Source organism: Chiloscyllium plagiosum, unplaced genomic scaffold (genome assembly GCF_037043375.1).
Source record: "Chiloscyllium plagiosum isolate Xiang-an unplaced genomic scaffold, Cpla_swu_hap1 HiC_scaffold_3, whole genome shotgun sequence".
NCBI lineage: Eukaryota > Metazoa > Chordata > Chondrichthyes > Orectolobiformes > Hemiscylliidae > Chiloscyllium > Chiloscyllium plagiosum.
In genome coordinates this window covers 11,113,244-11,136,421 of record NW_028270141.1, presented here as the reverse complement: position 1 = coordinate 11,136,421, position 23,178 = coordinate 11,113,244, and the positions used below count along the sequence as shown (strand labels likewise).

The following is a 23,178-nucleotide window of genomic DNA, read 5'->3' as shown; positions in this document are numbered from 1 at the left end:
ACTGATAATGAAAAGTTTTGAACAGGTTTTGCAATCTGAAGTGATTTATATCCGAGTAAAAGGAAACTTCTATTAAAACCCAACCTCAAAGATACCTAATCCCTTAAGAATGTTAAAGAAACTGCAAACTTTGAAGTCTGGCAGCATCTGTGGAGGGAAGGGATCCTCGAGTCCAGTGACAGGTCTAGGAGAAAGTTGGGGGGGGGGGGGGGGGAGGAGAAGAGGGAGGGGGAGAGAGAGAGAGAGAAATGCAGACAAAGACACAAAGAGGGAGGGGGAGAGTGAAGCAGAGAGAAAGAGACAGCTACAGAGAGAGAGAGACACACACACACACACACAGAAACACAGAGACACAGACAGTGAGAGAGTGAGGCAGAGAGGGACAGACAGACAGACCAGACAGAGAGAAAGAGAGACACACTAGGAAAGAGAGACACACTGAGAAAGAGAGAGACATTGAGAAAGAGAGAGACTGGAGAGAGACAGAGAGATTGATAAGAAAGAGATAGGAGAGAGACAGAGAAAGAAAGAGACAGAGAGAGAGAGAAAGACAGGAGAGAGAGAAAGACAGAGAAAGGGGAGGGAGAGGTGGTGGTAAGAGAGAGACAGAGAAAGAGAGAGAGACAGACAGAAAAACAGAGTGAGTTTTCATGGTATTACAGAGGCCATGAAAATCTCACCTATTAACTCTACTTCTCTCTACAGATGCTGCCTGACCATATGAATATTTCCAGCATATTTTGGCTTTATTTTATTTGCAAGCAACTGCAAGATTTTGGTTTAGCCTACTAAATGAAAATAATGCTGCATAAGTTGGAAGTTCAGCCTAATATTCTGCAGACCTGGATTCAAATCTCAACATGGCAGTTAGTGAAACCTGAATTTAATGAAGAACAACTCTGGAGTTAAAATGCCAACCATGTAGTGTCGATTGCTATAAAAAAACCCCTTTGGTTTACAAATATCATTTTAGTTTGGAAATCTGCCATCATTACCTGGTCGGGGCCTACATGTGACTCCAGATCCACAGCAATGTGGATGACTTTCAACTGCTCTCCAAAATGCCTAAAAAGTCAATTTATTCAAGGACACCAAATTCCAGCCTTGCCAGTAGCAGGCACATTACAGATAAGAATGAATAAATCTATAAAAGACACATCATTGATATAATAACAATTCGTCATTTAAATCTATGACTTCCTTAACTACATAACTTCCCACACCTTTGTGAGTTGTTCGCAGGACATTCTTTTCTCCAATTCTTCCTGTAGATGGTCAGTCACATTTTTGTTCTCTGTAGTTTCTCTCAGAAGCTTATTTTGAACAAATAAAAACCCAACAGCTCTAGCCCATATCCAAACACTGTTTCTTGCTAACCTAGAAATATTGCAGGATACCCTGGGCCATTAATTCTGTGCTTTGTTCCACGGCATATACTGTCAGAAAGTGGGAAGGTTTGTACAATCTAAAACTTCACAGCTTCTTTTTAATATGTATGTTTTGACTGATCAGTAGCTGAAGATGCTCAAAAAGCCAAGATCTGAATTCAGACTGGCATTTGAACCTTTTTAGATTTTCCTTCAATAATTAAAGTATGGGGTTGACATTTCCACTCGGATCCTGGCATCTTTTGAGGTTTTATTAGTTGTCAGTTCTGCTCCGAGGTATTAATACAGAGTTATATTTACTTTTCCAGGCACCAGCATAACAATCTAATGTAACATTTTTAAAAAATATGTTGTGTTTAAAACCAACTGATCTGTAGATAATCTTTTCTTGACTTTTATACAGTCAAGAAAATGTCAACCTGATAGGATATTTTAAATAAAAAGATATGTTTTCCACTGGCTTGGATCAAGTAATCTTGACAGGATAAGATTCATATATACATTTGAGGGAATTAGGATTTATTTTAATCTCATAAGACTAAAGCTGATACTTTCCTTGAAACTGTGGATGAATTGAGGATAAAAATAATGAAATGATTAAAGCTTTTCATGCTTCAGGGTACAATGCATCAGGTGATTCATTAATTTTTAAAAATGTCAAATTACAGCTTAAACCAAATTCAGGTTTCTTCTGTTTGCTAGGAACTACTCCATTTCTGGAAATATTCTTCACAAATAACAAGATATCATGCCATGATAAATCATCTAAGGTACTTTGTGTCTCTGGAGTTATCAAAAAATTTAAAGTTTCCTTAATTCACAGAGAAAGATAGGAATTAAATCTTTCATGCTGGTTACATCTCTATTCAGAGGAATCCTGGGAGCTATCATATTTATATGTCATCAATGCTTAGAGACAATTGACAAAATTTCTCATACAGCAACACTTCTCGTATATCGAAGCTATGGGTTACCAACCACTGTGACTTGTGGTAATTTGCTGTAACCAATCAACCTTTCTAGATATTTTAATTAACCTGGTCAGATACATTGTGACACATGTCTGGGTTAGGTGGGACTTCAACCTGAACCTTCTAGTCTGGAGGTAGGGACACTATGATAGCACCACAATAGCCTTAACTCTTCTTCGTAGATATTTTATAATTAACCCATTTGGAGATACTATTGCACACCTCTGGAGATTGTGGGTCCCGAACCTGGGCCTTTTGACTAAGGGGTAGGGACACTACCAGCACAGACAAGATGTTGAGTCTGAGGATTCGTCTAATTATCACTGGTAAAAGATTGACCGCTGTAGCATCTTAACAGGAAGGCTCATTTATCTTACATAGCGTATAGTTTATGACATGACAGCAGAAGGTACAATTAACATTAACTGGTTTGGCATAATTATAACTATCACAAGTCAGGTTTATCATGCCTGTACAATTGAGACCTCATATAAAATTAATGGTTTCTCAACCCAAAGACAGTGTGTCATCATCAAGGTGGGTGGAGATAATGCAACTTCAACATTAACTCATTCAGAATCATTGCCTTATACAACAACAATGGGAGTGATTTGTCCTCAGATATTTTTGGTGCTAAGAAGGTCAAGATGGGGTCTTAAGTTGAAAGCTGAGATGTAGCACAACACTTCCCATTGATAAAGGAATTGAAGTTCGCACTGGATATGGAAACCCAAAGATTGTTGAGATGTGAACTGCCACTTAATTTGCCAATTAGCATTCAGTAAGAAGGTTTTTTTGGTATTTTGATGGATAGTGCTTTGTGAACAATGATTATTAATTCTGACGATGTGGAATTTAAATGGATAGAGGTGAGAAACCATCAAAGGACATAAAACATTAGTGGGGGTTATCTAGGCCCCCAGATTGTTGGGAATGGCATTGAATAATTGTAATTATGGGTGACTTTATTCTGTATGTAGATTGGGCAAATCAAATTATTAACAACATTGTAGAGCAGGAATTCCTGGAGTGTTTATGAGATGGCTTTCCTCACCATTATAATGAGGAACTAATTAGAAAACAGGCCAACCTAGACTTTTTATTGAGAAAGTGATAATTGCAATTAATTTTGTGATGCCCCTTGGGGATGAGCAGCCATAACTGATAAGCTTCACAGAGATATATAACACAGAAACCGACCCTTCAGCCCAACTAGTCCATGCCAACCAGATATCCTGAACTAATCTAGTCCCATTTGCCAGCACTTGTCCCTCTCAACCCTTCCTATTCATGTACTCAGCCAGATATCTTTTAAATGTTATAATTGGACCAGACTCCACCACTTCCTCTGGCAGCTCATTCCATGCAAGCACCACCCTCAGTGCCTTATAGGTCCCTTTTAAATCTTTCCCCTCTCACCCTAAACCTAAGCCCTCTAGTTTTGGACTCCTCAAACCCTTCACGATTTTATAAACCTCTACAAGGTCACCCCTCAGCCTCCGATGCTCCAGGAAAAAGAGCCCAGCCTCTTCAGCTTCTTCCCAAAGCTCAAATCCTCCAACCCTGGCAACATCCTTGCAAATCATTTTTGAACCCTTTCAAGTTTCACAACATCCTTCCTATAGGAAGGTGACCAGAATTGTACACAATACTCCAAAGTAGCCTAACCAATGTGCTGTACAGCTGCAACATGACCTCCAACCCCTGTACTCAATGCTCTGACCAATAAAGAAAAGCATACCAAATGCCATCTTCACTATCCTATCCACCTGTGGCTCGGCTTTCAAGGAACTATGAACCTGCACTCCAAGGTCTCTTTGTTCAGCAACACTTACCATTAAGTGTATAAGTCCTGCCCTGATTTGCCTTTCCAAAATGCAGCACCTTGCATTTGTCTAAAGTAAACTCCACCTACCACTTCTCAGCCCATTGGCCCATCTGATCAAGATCCTGTTGTACTCTGAGGTAACCTTCTTTGCTATCCATTACACCACCCTTCACCAAGATAGAGTATGAAGTAGTTGGTACTCCGACTAGGGTCCTGAATCCAAACTGGAATGTACAATGGTATGAGGTGTGCATTGACTTAATAGATTGGGGAATGTCAGCGAATGGTTTGATTGTGGAGGGCAATGGCAAACATTCAGTGTGTGAGCAATCACAACTGTTCATTCCTGTCTGGTGCAGAAGTAAAATGGGTAAGGTGGCTAAACAATGGCTTATAGGGGACAGTAGATGTAATATTAGATCCACGGGAGAGGAATACAAATTGGCAAAAAAAACAACTGACCTCAGGAGTGGGGTCAGTTTAGAATTCAGCAAAAGAGGACAAAGGGATTGATTAAGATGGGAATATAGAGAAAAAGAGTAAGTAAGCTTGCAGGGAACATAAAAAAAAACTGACTGTAGAACTATAGCTCTGTGAAGAGAAAAGGATTGGTGAAGACAAATGTAGATCCTTTACGGTCAGAAACAGGGGATTTTCTAATGGGGAACAAATAAATGGCTAATCAACTAAAAACATAATTTGGCTCTGAGTTCACAAAGGAGTTCAAAATAACATAGAGAAGTGTTGAGGAACACTTATGAGTGAGTGGGAGATACTAAAGGAAATCAGCATTACTAGAGAAAAAGTACTGGGGAAATTGATTGGATTGGAGGGCGATCAATCCCCAGGTCCTGGCAAAATAAGTTAGCCTGACAGTGACAGTGGGGAAAAATGCTAAATGGAATTATAAAATAATTAATAGCTGGATACTTGGAATACAGTGCCTGATATCAACTTTGGCAGCAAAGATGGGAATGCAGACAATTAACTGAATGGCTATAAATTGAGATTGGGAATGTGCAACATGACTTGGCTGTCTTCATACACCAGTCGCAGGAGATGCAGGTGCAGCAGGCGGTAATGAAGGATAACAGCATGTTAGTCTTTATAAAGAGAGGATTTGAGGACATGAGTAGGGATGCCTCTCTGCAATTGTTTGGGCCTTATTGAGGCCACATCTGTAATATTACACCGTTGGGTCTCCTTTTCAGAGGAAGGATGCAATTGCCAAAGAAGGAGTACAGCGAAGGCTGACCAGATGGATTCTTGGGATGGTGAGACTGATGTATGAGAAAGATGGAAATGGTTAGAATTGTATTCACTGGAGTTTAGAAAAATAACAGAGGGATCTCACAGACACCTATCAAATTCAAATAGGACTAGACAGGGGAGATGCAGGAAGGATGTTCCCAATGGTGGTGGAGTTCAGAACCAGGAGTCACAATCCATGAATACAGGCTATATCATTAAGGATTCAGATGACAAAATGTTTCTTCACCCACAGAGTGGTGAGCCTGTGGAATTCTCCACTACAGAAAATAGTCACAATCAGAAATATTGTATGATTTCAAGAGGGAGTTGGATATAGACCTTGAGACTAATGGGATCAAAAGGATATGGGCTGAAAGCAGAAACAGGCTATTGGATATGGATAAGAGTCAAGAGTGTGGTGCTGGAAAAGCACAGCAGGTCAGGCAGCATCTAAAGGCAGCATCTAAGAAGCAGGAGAATCAACGTTTCAGACATAGGCCCTTCATCAGGAATGACTTGGATGATCAGCCATGGTCATAATAAATGGTGGAGCAGACTCGAAGGGTGAATGGTCTACTCCTGTTCCAATTTTGTGTGTTTCTATTGGAATTAAACAAGTCGTTGCAGAGGTCTTACAATGCTATGTGAAGGTTATTAACCTTTTTTTGTTCACTTGCTGTTAGGAATCCAAATAGACTCTTGGAACACATCAGGAGGCTTTCAGGGATACAGGGATCTCACCAACACTATCACATTTCTTGACAGAATCTCAGAATGTTACAGCTCAGAGGAGCTATCATGTCTGGAGCTGCTATCCAACAAACACTATGCCTCAGTGTCATTCCCCTACTTGTACCCATACTCTTACACATTGTTTCAACTGAAACAATCTAATGCCCTCTCAAATCCCTCAATTGAACCCGTCTCCACCCAAATTGCAGACAGTGCATTCCAGACCCAAATCACGTTTGTGAAAAAGATTTGTCTCACATCACATCTGCTGTGTCTGCAAATCACTTTATATATCTGTGCTCTCTTGCTTTCAAGCTTTCACCTTCTTACTACCTACTCTATCCAGATATTCCATGATTTTGAAAACTTATAATAGTTCACCTGCTGTACTTTTTCTTTTCAAGGTGAACAGTTCCAACTTTCCAATCTATACTTGTTACTGAAGTTAGTAAATCTCCTCTCATTCTTTCAATGCGTTCACATCCTTCTTTTAATGTGGCACCCAGGACAGTACATAATACTCTGGATGGGATCTAACAAATGTATCTTTTTTAACAAGTTCAGTATCATCTTCTTGTGCAACCACTCTATATCCCTATTAATACAGTCCAGGATATTGTATGCTTTATTAATTACTCTTTCCCCCAGTCCTGCCACCTTCAGTGATCTACGCACATTTACACCAAAGTCCATCTGATCCTGCATGCTCTTAAAATTGTACCCACTGTTTTATTTTGCCTAAAAACAAAAAATGCTGGTGATCACAACGGGTCAGGAAGAATCCATGGCGAGAAAGCAAGCTAATGTTGAGTCTCGATGACTCTCTTCTTCAGAGCTGACCTGTCAACATTCTTTTTACCAAAATGCAACAATTCTCTGCATTATAATAGGCAACCTCTAATAAAAGAGAAAATGAATGCTGTATTCCTCAAAATTAGAGGAGTCAACAAGAGGAAGCCAATACTTGCTCATCAAGCCCAAAGCTTTGCCTTGAGAACATGAGGCCAGACATAGTAACACACGAAGGATTGAGGGACAGACGGGCAAATAGACCCCTTCTCATCTGCAAATACAAGACATTTCTCCTCCTTTGTATCTACCCCATCAGAATCTTCAGTGTTCACTCTAAGAATCTTGCACCAACTCACTTGGTCCCCGAGTCTGCCTCTAGCTTTCTGCAATGTGTTTGTGTCCGACTTCATCTTCCAAGTTTGTGGATCCAACATTCTCGGTTTAATAAGAATTCTATCTAACCATGACTCGAGTACTAAATCTATAGGCATCTGTTTTAGCACCTCTAGGCAAATTCAAATTATGGAAAGTGGCAACAAGATTAAAATTGTAAGCCATACAGGTCCTCTTTTCAAACCATCACCAATGTCAGCCCCAATCAGCATTTCAAGTTTTAGTCAATGACAATAAAGGGATTGTAGCGCAATCGTATTTAGAGTTAGACTCGGATGTCTTTCTGGCACAGTACATAATTAGTCAGGAGCTAACATGAATATTAAATTAATTGGCCCTCTTCAAGCAACATTCCAAATGCTAAATTTAGAACAATGTTGATTAGTTTTGTAAGTATGTAAAACAAGGATCATGAACCTTAATTAACAGCACACTCTATTTTTTTAACAATGTTGCTCAAGCTGCATCCTAATGGTAAACAAATAAATCAGGGTTGCACTTCTTCTCAAACACAGTGGGGACAATATTAGTTTTATTTTGAAACCATATTGGGCCTATAGGTCTAAAGCATTTTCATAATTCACAACTACTGTATATACTTGATTGAAAGTCAAATTTGTTAGACTATTTTTAAAGGTTAAATGTATGGGGTCGACGATTACATAAATACTAATTTTGAAATTCATGCTACACTCCAAAATACAGTATCATTAGCAGAAGCCCAATTAATCTCTAAATGAATAAAGAAAAACAAACACAATGAACTATAAGCTGAACTGCACGCGAAGGGAAACTGTCACCTGATGCGTCTTAAATCTTTGCACCAAATTGGCGTGAATTGTACATCAAAATACATAATAGCATGAAAAAAATTCATTTCCTCATCGTAACATTTATGTCCAGGATAATACCTTGACTCACAAACGTTAATCTGTGAAGAACTAGGGTCGACATTTGCATGAGACATATGGAAAATTCCAGATTTGTTGGCCTAAAGTAAGGTGCCGACTTCTACATGTGACTGCCATTTACTCAATTTCCACATGGAAATATATTAATATCACAGAAAAGAAATCCTTGGAATTGGCAGCTTTTCAATAGCTTGTGGCACAAGGGATTAATTGTCAAATGATAACTTTGGTGTCCTTCTTCTTCATGGAGCTTCACTGCACAGAGATTTGCAATTTAATCCCCAAACACAACCTCGACCTTCTCCATCACCACCTTCTGAGAGAAATAAAAATTACCAATACAACCTCTTTTTATGATATTCATTAGAATATTGCAGAGCATATACAATTGTAATGCACCTAACTGTGCTGCTCACTATCATTTCATGAACAATCAAAACATAACCCATATCTTGGGCTGGATTGTCCTTGGATATAGCCTACAACCTGGATATGGAGAGCAGTCCTGTGACCTCCTCCTAGAGTCCTCATGTTCACTGGAAACCAAGGCAATGAAAAATCTACAACCACAGTCTGCAGGACTCCTGGATTTCTTCCACACACATCCAGGCCCTTCCATGTCCACAGTTCATCAGAATGCTAAAATTCACCAACTTCAATTTTGCACCAGAGGAAATGACAGCCTCTTAATCCATGGACACTCCTGGATGTTTCAGCTTAGGGGAACTCATTAACAATCTCTTCTGTTTTTTTTTGATCTTGAAAGTGGGGATCAGCAAAGATCCATTATTGCCTGTCCAGGATGGTGTTAGCAAAAATGCTGGGTCACCTTATTAAACTTCTGTAGTCCATATGGTGTGAATACATATACAGTACAGTTAAGATGGGAGTTCTAGAATCTAGCTTAGTGGGGAACTTGCAAATTGTGGTGCTCCCATACAGCTGTTGCCTTTATCCTTCTGGGTAATATGGAACATACTTTTAAAGGAGCCAGGGCAATTTGCTGAAGTGCATGTTGTTAATGTACACTGCGGTCACTGCCCATAAATAGTAAAGGTGTAAATGTTTAACTGGTAGATGGAGCATTAATCAAATAGGCTGCTTTGTTCTGAATGGGGTTGAGCTTCTTGGTGTTGTTTGTAGCTTACTCATTCAGGTAAGTAGCATATATTCCATCACACTCCTGACATGTACTGTGTAGATGGTGGACATGCTTTGGTGATCTGGACTTGAGTTCCTCTGACCTGCTGTGTCAGCTAAGTTCCTGGTCAATGGTGAACCACAGGATGTTGATGGTGGGAGATTGATTTGAGATTCCAATACCATTGAATGTTGAAGGAGGAGTTCAGACACATTTGGAAATGGTCATTATCTAGCACTTGTGTAGCATAAATGTTAATTGTCACTTATTAGCACAGGCTAGTTGGGTTGAATGTCCTCTCTAAGTTGTGCTTGCAAACATAGTCAGAAGCACAGAAGTTGCAAATGCCATTTTTTCTTCCCTATAAAGAGGGAATCCAATTTATGTAAAGTACAAGTTGAGCATCAAGATGTCACATTGGTGCATGCTGCCTTAGCAATGCAATACTTTCTTCTGAAGTGATGGGAAAACCTTCTGATCAGAGTGTCCTGGAATTCTACCTAACTCGTGAATATTGGGCAATATTAATAATACATCATAATAAATAACAAAAACACAATTCTTGCAATTTATGTGGTGGAGTCTGTGTATAGAAACTGTGACTAACATGAACACGTGGAAACTAATGGAAAAGCTGGGTATATTAGGCATATTTTTATAATTACTAATACCATCATGGCTGCTCCTTCTTTAAACAGTCAATTGGTACAGAGCACTCTCGCTACTTTTTCAAAATCTGTTCTGGATTAAGGAGTCGATATGCCCCATATGAAAAAAAATTGCAAGTAGATCCTCTTTCACAGCATGACATTGGACTCCCTTGGCTCCAAATTCTGTGAGCAAGATCTAACTTCCACAGCCTCCTGATAAAGGAGCACTGCTCTGAAAGCTAGTGCTTCAAATAAATCTGTTGCACTATAACCTGGTGTTATGTGATTTTTAACATAGCAATAAACTAAGCAAAGTGAAGGAGGGCTTATGCCCAAAACGTCGATTCGCCTGTTCCTTGGATGCTGCCTGACCTGCTGCGCTTTTCCAGCAACACATTTTTCAGCTCTGATCTCCAGCATCTGCAGTCCTCACTTTCTCCAAAGTGATTTTATAAAAGAGTTATCTTAAGTGTTCACATTTAAGATTTCAAACATTACATGTTGACTTTAATATCGTATTTGGATATAACACAGGGCTCCAGGTAACTATGCTGAGAGATGGAGAATGAGAGAGTGAATTGTATCGGAGGTATGACCAGGAAAATCAGCTTTAGTGCAGCATTTTGATTTTGAAATGGGAGACAAGGACACATGGTGACAAAGAGAAATAATGCACAAATGGGGCTCTTGTGTCATAGTGGTAGTGTCATTACCTCTAGGCCAGATGGTCTGGCTTCAAGTACCCACTCCCTCCAAGCATTTATCACAATATGTCTGAACAGGGTGATTAAGAAGATCTATAATGTCCCAATGAGCAAAATTGTTGTCCGACAAATATTATGTATGGCGTTTACACATGCACATTTAAGGAAATACCCCATTTGGAACTATGTTCACACTTCCTCCTGGCAGGTCCAAAATAAATTTAATAGTTATGTGCTCATTTTCCATGAAAGAGTGTCGACTGTAACCATGGTAACTGTTTCCAAGCTTTCTGGAGTGTCACCTGTTAAAAACAACATCAATTTCTAATCCTCAATTAATGTGTCAACAAAGGTACATGAAACATAACAAAACCACCTCAGGCCGGTGGCTTGATATTCTTCCAAGTACAAACTTTGTTATCAGCCATCTTCAGCACAGGCTCAATTGGACTGAAGGGCCTTTTTCTGTGCTGTGGACCTCTATGATTTGATTACAAGTTGGAACATTCTAATTTCAAACAATGTGAAAGCTATTCTCAGATATTTAATCCCTGCATTCATCCAAATAAGGTTACAACATTCAGTTAAAACAAAAATACATGACATGATGATGAGCTGGACTTCATACTGGTTAGGATATGCACAGCAAGTATCTGCATGAGTTTAGGTTTATGGAAGGTGGTTAACTGTATGGCTCATCAGGATAGTGTTGGAATATTTCTGTTGTCTCTGGCCACAACTATGATTGAGGTTTCAGCAAATGACCTAAGGCAGGGCTGGAGTTGGGCAAAAGCATAGCAGTCTTTATGATGGACAGGATATGGGAGGGGTTGGGAAGCTCATCTCAGGGCAAATAGCACTTGAACTCATTCAACTATCTGTTGTCCATACCCTAATCAACAGCAAGTCCCACTCACTCATTACTGCATGGATTTTTAAAAAATGAAGTTGTGAACATGCATGATCTGGTTGATTGCAGGGACTAATTGATGAAAAACACCCCAGCACATCTTGAGATAGTTGTCACATTGAATGAAATCAGAATTTTCCAATTATTTATTGAAGAAGGTTGGTGGACAAAAATTGTATCTAACTGGAAATCAGACCACCAGTCTAGATTTGTTTCATTTCATATGCCCTTTGTGTTATGTCTGGTTGAGGCTAAGACACCTGAAAAAGGGGAAATGAAATGTGCTTGTGACCAAATTGGAAGTGAATGGCTTTTATTTTCCTTAAGTATAACCAATGGAAATTGTAGGCCATTCTGCTCTGAATATCCAACAAGCCAAGCAGATACCAAATAAATAGTGGAAGTGTCAAGAGATAGAGATGGTAGTGAAGTAGTACTGGGTGTAGTCAGCATGAGAGAGAAATCTGATCATGTCTTTGATTGAAGTCACCAATGAAAAGCATGCAGATCGGCAAGAATTAGGGTCCCAGAGATAGATTCAAGAGGTAAGAACTAATATAAGCTTACTCTGGGTCTTTACGCAGTGAATTTGAGAAAGTACCCAATTTATCAAGATACAAATATAAAGAGAAGTAGCAATGAAGGTACAAAACTAAGAACTTGCTGACCAGGTGGCTAATTTACTTTTCCCCTCAGACTGGAGATGCCTAGGGTTTTGTACCTCGTAAGGCTACTTATACAAAGGGAGGAATGACTTGAGTGTAATGAGCACAGCGCATTCTCTCGCCATGTCTGGATCTCTTTGACCGAGACAGTCATGAAAATGAGTGTGGTGCTGGAAAAGCACAGCCGGTCAGGCAGCATCTGAGGAGCAGGAGAATCGACTATTCAGGCAAAAGTCCTTCATCAGGAATACGGCATCAATGTGGACTTCACCAGTTTCCTCATTTCCCCTCCCCCTCCACCTTATCCCAGTTCCAACTTGCAGCAAGCTTCCAGCTGCTGCCACCAGCACCCTGATCATGGGCATTGAGTCCTGGGTCCAGATGTCACTTATGCACATGGACCTCAGAGGCCAGGGCAGTCAATAAGAAAATTAGATGGAACTCTGATTAGAGTTTATGGAATAGCAGAGCAGACTTCAGGGGCTGAATGGCCTACTCTTGCTCTTAATGCATATATTTGTATCTGCTGAGGCACTTAGAATCATAGAGATGTACAGCACAGGAACAAACCCTTTGGTCCAACTCGTCCAGGCTAACCAGATATCCTAACCCAATCTAGTCCCATTTGCCAGTCCTCACAATGCCTGTTCTATATTGAACGTAATAGTAGCACAAATGTCACTGTAACTCTCTATGCTTAATTCCATGGCTGCTGCTAGTGTACCATTCACCATGGTTACGGGGCATAGCTTTTGTCCCTGTGGCCAGCTATAGACAGGCTTACTTCAAAGTAAAGGCAATCACTGGTGAATATGTTAAAATAAACGCAAGGTGACTGCAATTAGGATGTAGAACTTATCGCAGTATTTGTGATCAATGCCTAGTTGTGCACTGTTGGAAGAGAGTCATAGAGTCATACAGCACACAAACAGACCCTTAAATCCAACTAAACTAGTCCCACCTGCTTGCTCCTGGCTCATATTCCTCCAAACCTTTCCCATTCTTGTACTTATCTAAGCATCTTTTAAACGTTGGAACTGTGCCCGCATCCACCACTTCCTCAGAATGTTTATTCCACACATGAACCACCCCGTGTACAAAATTTGACTATCATGCCTTTTTAAAATCTCTGTCCTCCCAACTTAAAATTACGCCCCCTAGTCTAGAAGTTCTTTCTGTTTGTGTAAATGCTCGTAGTACATCAAGACAACATATCCATTCCATCAGTGAACCACTGTAGGTTTGGAAATTCTGTCATGTGGCTTACAGAAAAGATCTATATGCTGCTGTTCTTATTCAGTGGGGATCGAAAGATTAAGGTTAGTCTTTCCAAACAATGTGACATTGCTATCTTCACATATACATCCAGCATGCCAAACTGATTCTGTAAAAAACCCCATGGGAGTCTGAAAGGAGGCAAAGTTACAGATTTTAAGGAGCTGATTGGTGACCCGGCAACAATGTCCTTGTGACTGAGCTAGCCACTGCTCTGTAAGTGTGAGCTTGTTAACCCAGAGACTGTGGAAGCAGCTTCTTCAGTCAATTAGTTGTGCGTGGAATTGTGGATACCAGAACAGGAGAATGGCTCAAGCACTCGTCCCCTCTAAGATTCTTATCACGCCTTGTTTGTGCTTATTTGTCGTCACCTATAAAGGCAGTGCAGAAAACAATCCAAAAGAGAAAAATAGTAAAATTAATGAACCGTGAAGAACTCCGTCATGATGGACAACCTGTTGATTCACATCTTGTATGAGTGCCTTAACGTACTGTGGAAAACAGATTGGAAAAATAAAGACTATTTATTTGATTCCTTTTTTCTGGAGTCTGGTATGGAAGTAAATTGAAATTATGTTTTTTTTGCAGAAGGTGAGAGACAATAACAGAGAATTTCAGCATATCAGCTCCTTCACCAAGTGAGCAAAGTGATCAGAACATACATCCAACGATGCCACTAATGAAAGGTGATGTCCTTGTGGTATTATTGCTGGACTGTCAACCCAGTGACCCAGGGAATGTTCTTGGGATCTGGCTTTGAATCCTGCCATCGGCAGATAGTGGAATTTGAATTCAATAAAAATCGGGAGGTAAAGAGTTTAATGACAACCAGGTATTGATTATTGAAAGAACCCACTGGTTCACTAATGTCTTTTAGGGAAGGAAACTGCCATCCTTACCCGGGGCTGGCCAAATGTGACTCCAGACCAACAGCAATGTGGTTGACTCTTAACTGTCCTCTGGGATGGTCAATAAATGCTGGCCTAGCCATTGACACCTTCATCCCATGAATGAATATATGAAAAAACTAAGGTGCCCAAATCAATGATTGGCTGAAATGTGGGGAGGAAAATGCAGTTCACCAGGCAGACCTGAAAATTCTGGGGAGCTCTGTTGATGTACCAGCTCACCATCAAATCCTGAGGTAGACTTCAAGACCTCGATTTTTATTTTCCAGGTGCTTCACACCTGTTTCAGGTGGGAACATTAGAAACCTAAATGTTGCCTAATTCCAATATAGTGACTGGTTGTTGACAGAGGGTGATCACTTAAAATCTTCAGGAACAACTTATCCCTCTGAACTGGACTGAAGCAAGTTGAACTGCACTCTCACCACATTGCTGCAGATAGCCATGTCAAGAATATTTTGAAACCCTCAGATCTTAAAAGTAATAGTGCGTGACCTTGCTGTGCAAAAAAATGGCATGCTGTGTTTGCCTATAATATAGCAATGGTTCTACTTCACAAGTAATTTGTCAGGCATTAGGCACTTTGGAGCATCCTGAGGACAGAAAAATTGCCAAGTAATACTTCTCTTTTAAAACTGCTGATTTCTTTTGTATATGTAGGAGGTGTGTGCATTTTCCATAAGGTATCATTGTTCAAGAACTTCCTTCAAGAGTCTAATATTCAAAAATGTAGAATATAATCTATTTTGCATTTTTTAACTGCTGACCTTGCTGGTCTATGAAGTTTTCCCTTGACTGACTGCAACTCAATCACAGCTTTACCATACCTCAATATACGTTGTTTCTTTGCCATTTTGGTTTATGCAACCTCCATTGACTCACCCATTCTCCAATTTATCTGCCAACAAATGAACAGAATTCACTTCTGCTTTTTTCTAAACTTAAATGCCACAATGTCCTTTCCTGTCCTACTTAATCAATCCTCCTTTCTATTATCCATTTTCTCTGTTCCACCTTCAATTGTTGAGCCATCACTTGTTTCAGCACTATGTTTCAGACCTGGTTTGTGTTATGAATCAGACCAGATGCCCTCAAAATACATTAAGAAGATAGCTTAGAACCTAACTTTTTCTTATTGGACAGGTGATTAGATTAGACTAGATTCCCTACAGTGTGGAAACAGGCCTTTCAGGCCAGCCAGTCCACACCAACCCTCCAAAGAGTAACCCACCCAGACCCATTTCCCTCTGACTAATGCACTTAAGATAGCCAATTCACCTGACATGCACATCTTTGGACTGTGGGAGGAAACCGGAGCACCCAGAGGAAACCCACGCAGACACAGGGAGAATGTGCAAACCCCATGCAGAGGCTGGAATCAAACCTGGGACCCTGGTACTATGAGGCAGCAGTGCTAACCACTGAGCCACTGTGCTGCCCTTTGTAAGGAGGTAGTTTCTGCTCAGTTTCATTCCAGATGTAATTCAATTGGTCAAACCACCAGATTTAAAGCAAACCACACATTTTTCATCAACTATCATTAAAATACAATAAAAGAATGAAGAAATTGGCATAACTTAATTCTATTTGCAAAGTTAACAGAATAATGGATAATTAACTGCTACTAATTAACTTCTAATAATAACATCCCATAAACACACCCTTGGAAAGGCAAATTCAGAAAAAAAACAGATTCTCTCATAGACAATTCTTGTAACAGGAAGTGAAGCCCCAGCTTTTAGCTGTAATCAAGGGAGGCTGAAAATGTCTGCAACTTCCTTAGGACCCCAACAGCAACTGTTGAAAGCCAAAACTAAAAATCCTGGTTCTTTGGGAGCTTTCCCACATCTATTCAGGCTGCTTCTATTGTTCCAACTTTAAAAAACCCAAGGCTTTACAAGTCGTTTATTTTACGAGTTTTCAATAGACAGCTCTACGCCTTAGCCTGAAAACCTCTTCAACAAAAAAGGACAAATTACACCTCTTAAAGCCATAGTATTGTCACACTTGTCTAAGAATGTTAGCCAGATTATCTCTCTTCTCTTGTCTCAGGACCTTCCTCTGTGTCCATGTGTTCCATGATATGTGCACAGTGACCTCACCCAAATCTTCTTACATCACTATACTAAATATAACTGGAATTTAAAATTACATACTATGGCTTGATTGATTTCTGGCAAATTGCACTAAAAAACAATTGGAAACTTCTGCCTACGTTGTTTATTTACTGTGTGGCTGCCATAAATTGGAAGAAGATGAATCCTGGAAGTAAGAACACTTTTTAATTATAAATTAGAGACAAAAGAATACAAATGCTAATCAGCACCCAAGTAAATTACATTTGGGTTAGTGTCCAACTTGAGAATATTCCTTTTTATAAATGTAATGTTTAATTCCAACTCTACCTGTTGGTTTAATTGAAACCTATTGCTTTGAGTATTTTATATAGCTTTAAATGGAACAGCCTCAGCCATTTTCTTGCCCAGAATGTTATGGCAATAAACAGCACTGTGGTTTGATTAAAAATGGTCCCCGCCTGCAGCTTTGCTATTTAATCAACACAAGATCTGCTTATTGTTTTATACTCTTGAGAGACCCACTCAATTACTTGATTAAAAAAAAAGAGAAATTTGTACTTTCTCTTGGGTTTAAGAAGAAAAAAAGAATTCACATACCAGCATTTTCTATTTCTCTCATTTGTTTGGATGGAGGTTCATCTGTGTCCCAGGGAGTTGACTGATTGATAGGAGTTTGTCCCCATCTCACACTTTTACTGAGCATTTGTCCTTGTGTCTGACTGTCAATCTTAGAAATGCTTGAAGGCTACATTTGAAAAGACAAAAACATATACATTCAGACACTGTAGACAAAAACTGTGCACCATACAAAACCATCCTCATTTCTTCGACACTCTGGAAATATTTGACAATATATTTCAAGAATATCCGGTGCAGTATGTTCTACTCTATTATTATACCATTTAATTAATACTACTTGTATATGCTATTTCACATCAATAAATTGAATGTCAAAATGAATTACACTAGTTTCTTTGGCAAGGTGACATTGAGTGTACAGTTTGCTTCAGTTACCTGTTCATAGTATCTGATTTTTGGAAGGTTGAGACACACAACTTAGATCCAACATTTGATTTTATTTAAAACTCTTTTTTTTTTGCCAACTAAAGCCCAGGCTGCAAGCTAGTTCTTAAAGCTTTTTGTTCTATAAATGGAAATACAAAAAGACCTGGAAATTTCCAGAATTCATTTTCTACACTAATAACCAGAGTGCAGTCCCAAGTGTGTAATAAACTCAGCAGATGGATTTTGAGGGAGTCAGCAAGTAAAATTGGTTGAACTCAGCAGGGAATCGTAGGTGAAGATAAATATTTTTACTATGCCATAATTCCTCTTTGTACCAAAAAAATATAAATGAACAGTGGCATACATTTTTGAATACATTTTAACACTAATAATAAACATTCCACAATACAATATATATTAGTGAAAATAAAATCTTGGTGGCTATGTTTTATGAAACAAAGGAAGAAATAACGCAGAGCAGCAGATTTAAATATGCTTGTATTCAATAACCTTACTGGAATATATTCTGTAGGTACAGTAGATTCATTAATAAAACCAGCACTGGTGACAAATCATTCAAGCATCCACAAGTCATTTAGAAGCATTAAATAATTTATTGCAGATACTAAATTGAAACAGGTAAAAATGCAGCTGTGGGATTTTTATTAGGAACATTTTTAGAAACTACTTGTACTAGATTGTAGCCAGATAAGTTGTAATTATTTAATGTGGCATTTTATTATTCAAGTCAATATGGCAGCAGTTGAAAAAGAAACAGACTGAAAATCAAGCCAACGGTTGAGATGACAAAACATACTGGTGATAGGTGAACAAAACATAAGAGTTCAGCAATAAGTGGCAATGGGCCTAATATCATATTATATATTTATAAAGTAGCAAACTTATTCACCATTCTGAATTATCCCCCAATTTCATTCTCATTGGATGTTCATGTTATATAGTGAGCAAGTGACCTTTCAACATCTAAAATAGACCTGGAATGCAACCCAAATGAAGGTCTAACGCAAGAAGCAATCTAGAGGTTTGTGTAGACTTTATTACAGAGTTCTGTGGATTTTAAATACAACACTATCACAGCTTTGCTTCTTGTAATTTTTAAAAAATCTTCCTTGATAAGAAACACATAGAGGACAAGTTTTAACTGGCAGGCACGCATTTCTTGACCGAGAAATGAATAAGCAATAATTAAACAGCATACAGTAGCATTGTAGCTATCTCACTGATGACCAAGACCCACTTAATGCAATTTTCAGGAAGGTTTAACTTGTCAAAAGACAAGCAGCAAACCCTTCTGCTGTTAATAATTGGAGGCTACTTAAATGTATGATTAAGGTAGGAGGCAGGTTTGTAATTCTGAGATCGATATGACCAGTGTGTTGAGTAAGCCAATCAGCAGGTTTAAAAGGGATTATTAGTGTCAGGTTAGGGTTAGGGAAATAAAGATCACGGCAATTGGGGCGAGTTCCGTTGGCCCAGAAAGAGCAGGAATAGACTCCTATGCCTTAAAAGTTGAGAATCTTAGAAATCATCATAGATTTTTAAAAATGTATTTGCACCAGTGTGCACTGATCAGTAGGATTACTGCTGTATTCACCTTCGATTGCCAATGCTTTTCAGACACTAAAAGATAAGTGGTAATTTCAAAGCCATGTGATTTTAAAAATATTCTAGACCATGCAGCAGTTTTAAGAAAGCATATGGAGGCTAAGAAACATATTTATAATATAGATATAAATTTACATCAGAAAATGTAATAGTGGCCTCTGCATAATTCGAAATAATTCTCTGGAACTGTTGATGCTTGCTTCCTTGTGAAACTATTATATCCCTGGGAAAAAGTGAGGACTTTAACTGGCCTGAAACCCTTAAGGAAATTTGTATCAGGTTTGCAGTGCTTTTGTTGCACAGAATGCATTACTCTATTCAGCATTCAATGGAACTTGTATATTCCTGGGATAAAGTGCATTTCTGAGTTTAACTGGCCTGAAACCCTCAAGGAAATGTGCCTCTAAGGTTTGTAATGACTTTGTGAAATTACATACACAGACCTGTAGCCCTATTCAGGATTGCAGTCAGTTTCTCTATAACAGAGATCAGATTGACCACAAATACAGTATATTATATATGGTGCCCTTTATCTTACCCTTTGTATTCTCTGATTAATAAATGCGGATCAGTGGCACGGACCAGGAAGGATCATTCAGGTGAAATTCATAAGTCCAAATCTCCTAAACTGTCCCCTGAGGGGTTTTGTGGCTCAGTAGTAATGCCCCAACCCCTGGACCAGGAGACTTGGGTTCAAGTTCCACATGCTTCAGAGGTGTGTCATAACATCTCTGAACAGGCTGATTAAAAAACAGATAGAATAAAACATAATACACTATCACACGAGGGGTTCTCTTGTGACACAGTGTTAGTGTCCCTGCCCCTGTACCAAAAGACCCATGTTCAAGTCCCACCTGCTCCAGAGGTGTTCCATAACATCTCTGAATAGGCAGATTTTTAAAAAAAAATGCATATTGTTACATTCACAGAGCAATCTGAGACAGTCATGAAGGAGAAATATCACTAGACTATTCACTCAGGGACCCAAACGACATGGGTTCAAATCCGGCTATAGCAGCTAGTAGAATTTAAATGCAATCAATAATAAAAGATGGAATTAAAAGCTATCATTGATCAGTAAACATTCACCTTGTTCATGACTATCCTTTAGGGAAGGAAATGTGCCAACCTTATCTAATGGCCTATTCATGACTCCAGCAAGGTGGTGGACTCTTGAACTCAGAAATGACTTAGCCTCTCTTTTCAAGGGTAACAAATATTGATCTTGACAACAATGCCCATATCATACGAAAGAATTTTAAAAAATAAAACACTTGAGAAACCCAAGAGGACACCGAGCAACGATGTGGCAAAGCACAATGTCAAGGGTGGATCTACAGTAGATCCACTACATTACACCATAAATTTTAGTGACTTGCAACCGCAGACCACACAAGCTGGAGACAGGCTTATCCACACGCATGATCTCAAAATGAGGCAAGATGGAAACATGTAATGAGCAATACATATGAATTGAAAAGCATATCTCATCACCCTAATATGTAAATAATGAAAAAAATCAACAAAGATTACATAACAGGAAGTACCCCATTTTCATCTTCTTCTAAAACTGAAGAGTTTTGAGAAACTTATTGAAGACCTGTTTGTGAATTATTTAACACATACCAAGTCACTGGTGATTTGGTAGTTATTCAATCAATACACAAAGTTTTCAGTAGCATATGCCTTATTACAGAGCAGAAATGTCTGCAGCACACTGAAGCATTAGGGAGAGCAAAAACGTTAAATAGAAATCATTTAATGGGGAGGTGATGGCCTCGTGGCAGTAACACTGGGCTGTTAATCTAGAAACCCAGGCAATGTTCTGGTGACCCAGGTTCAAATCCCACCACTGCAGATTTTTTTTGAATTCAGTAGAAGTCTGGTAGTAAGAGTCTAATGAATCCTTTGACGATTATCGGAAAATTCCATCTGGTTCACTAATGTCCTTTAGAGAAGGAAACTGCCATCTTTACCTGGTCTGGCCTACATGTGACTTCAGATTCACAACAATGTGGTTGACTCTTAATTGCTGTCTAGGGATGGGCAATGAATGTTGGCCCAGTCAGCGACACCCTCATCCCATGAATGAGTATCAACAAAACCTGGATTCCTTGTTCCAGGATGCAGTCACACTTCTTAGGGAACGACATCTGATTGGGTCAGGGACAGGAGGGTGTGATTGTGGGTGGAGCAGGGAAAGGCACCCAGAGGGCAGAAGCAAAGATCATTAAGCTAAGAAAAGTTTGAAGGGCTAGACTCATCATGTTAAAAATAATATTAAACTTAAAGGAAAAGCACATAATTGTGCAAAGTATCAGACAAATTCTACTTTGCTGCAAGCACGCTCCTAACAACTCATGTAGAAGCGCATCTGAAAATAAGAAAGCATGCAGTCAGCATCAGTGTTAAAATATAAGCAAATAAACCCATGTTAGGAGGTTCAAGTTATCCATATTTACTCTGTGCCAAATGTGAAAGCCAAGTATGGACACTGAGACTAATTGATGCTTGGAAGATCAATAATCATATGGTTAGACCACAGGCCCCACAGACATACTGCAAGTTGCTGGATATGGGAAGGGGAGAGAAGCCTTGTTTAGCACTACAATGGTGTCAGTGGTAGGCATGCAGCACTTTTAGCAACAGAAAGGCAGCCATGACGACTGGTTCTAATGGGTAAATTATTACTTAGACATTGTAATGTCACTCCTCTCTCCTTGCATCAATACAGAGGTATCTAAAAAAAACATTTTATATTGCAAAATAATTAACTCTGCTATTCTGAATTCTGGTCCTGATTTTATTTAAGATCACATCATTTACATTTTGTGTTATGCTGCTTTCACGGTACACCTTATCACCTACCTGCACAGAATTTCCCCTTTATGGCGGAGCGAAAGGAAACCATTTTTAAGTCCTCCAAAACAGATGCATATTTGCATGACTCAACATTTTATAAACTGCAGTTGTGCTAGAATCCTCCTTAAACAAGCAGTTTTATTTGGCGCAGTAACTTCTGCAGGGTCTGATTAACAGCAACAAATGCCTAGCTACTTCCAGAATATTGCTACCAATGAGAATTAACTGAACAGATGACACTGAGCGCAGTAGGAACAATGAGCTGCTCAGCATAATGACTGCAATGATTGCCTCCTCTCCTTTGGCATCAGCAGCTCCTAAGTTTATATTCCAGGCAGAATTTAAGCTGCCGTTCCATCGGACCCAGTGGTTGTTGCTGTTTCAGCTTCCTGTCGTGCTGCTGCTGCTAAATATTATGAACAGTTCCCTCTGATTTCAACAGTGATATTAAGAGTATAATCACAATATAAAATGGGACTGAACAAAGGTCTAATGTCTCGGGCAACAGCCAACAGGCACCAGGACAGATTGAATGAGCCACACGAGGAATAAGTGAATTAAGTCTGAAAACTGGCACAGGGATTACAATACACAATTAACCCATGACCTTGTTTTACTGATACAGGCAGCAAGCCAGCCTAATGCTATCTGTTTCCTTACATGATTTCACAGTGCAGTCAGAGTGAAGTGCATCGTTAAGGAGCTGCAGGCTTCAGCTCAGGATGCAAAAATCTCAGTGTACGATGACTAGATAAGGCAAGTCTGCACCTCGTAAAAGGGTGCCATTTGAATGGAGTGGGTGCTGGAATCCATTGCAAAAGCGACTTGGGAACAGGAACGTAACGACACACCAGAGAGAGTGTCCCGAGGCTCTCTGATGCATTACTGGATGTCTGGGTGCAGGAAAAGGACAGGAGGAGGGAGGTCCTTCATCCACAGAGGTTCAGAGATATCTGAGACAGCACTGGCAGCAAACAACTGTCCAGATCACTGCCAGGACACTTGCTCGAGGGAACTGCACAAAGTTCAGCAAGTGCACCAGTGGTAAAGATTAGTGAATGGTCTTTCAAATAACACATGTCCCCAAC

At 39.4% G+C, this 23,178-nt stretch overlaps 1 protein-coding gene across 8 annotated transcripts in view; it reads right to left on the bottom strand.

Annotated features, from left to right (window-relative positions):
* klhl29 (kelch-like family member 29) overlaps nt 1-23,178 on the bottom strand; it is a 399,100-nt gene that overhangs the window by 142,431 nt on the left and 233,491 nt on the right. For 7 of the 8 annotated variants that reach the window (XM_043676918.2, XM_087977403.1, XM_087977393.1 and 4 more), the window contains one exon: nt 17,195-17,342. In XM_043676918.2, the coding sequence (XP_043532853.1) occupies nt 17,195-17,342 (148 nt within the window). Of the gene's footprint in view, nt 1-17,194; nt 17,343-22,096; nt 22,220-23,178 lie in introns of those variants that run through there. The other variant, XM_043676967.2, reaches the window with a different exon arrangement.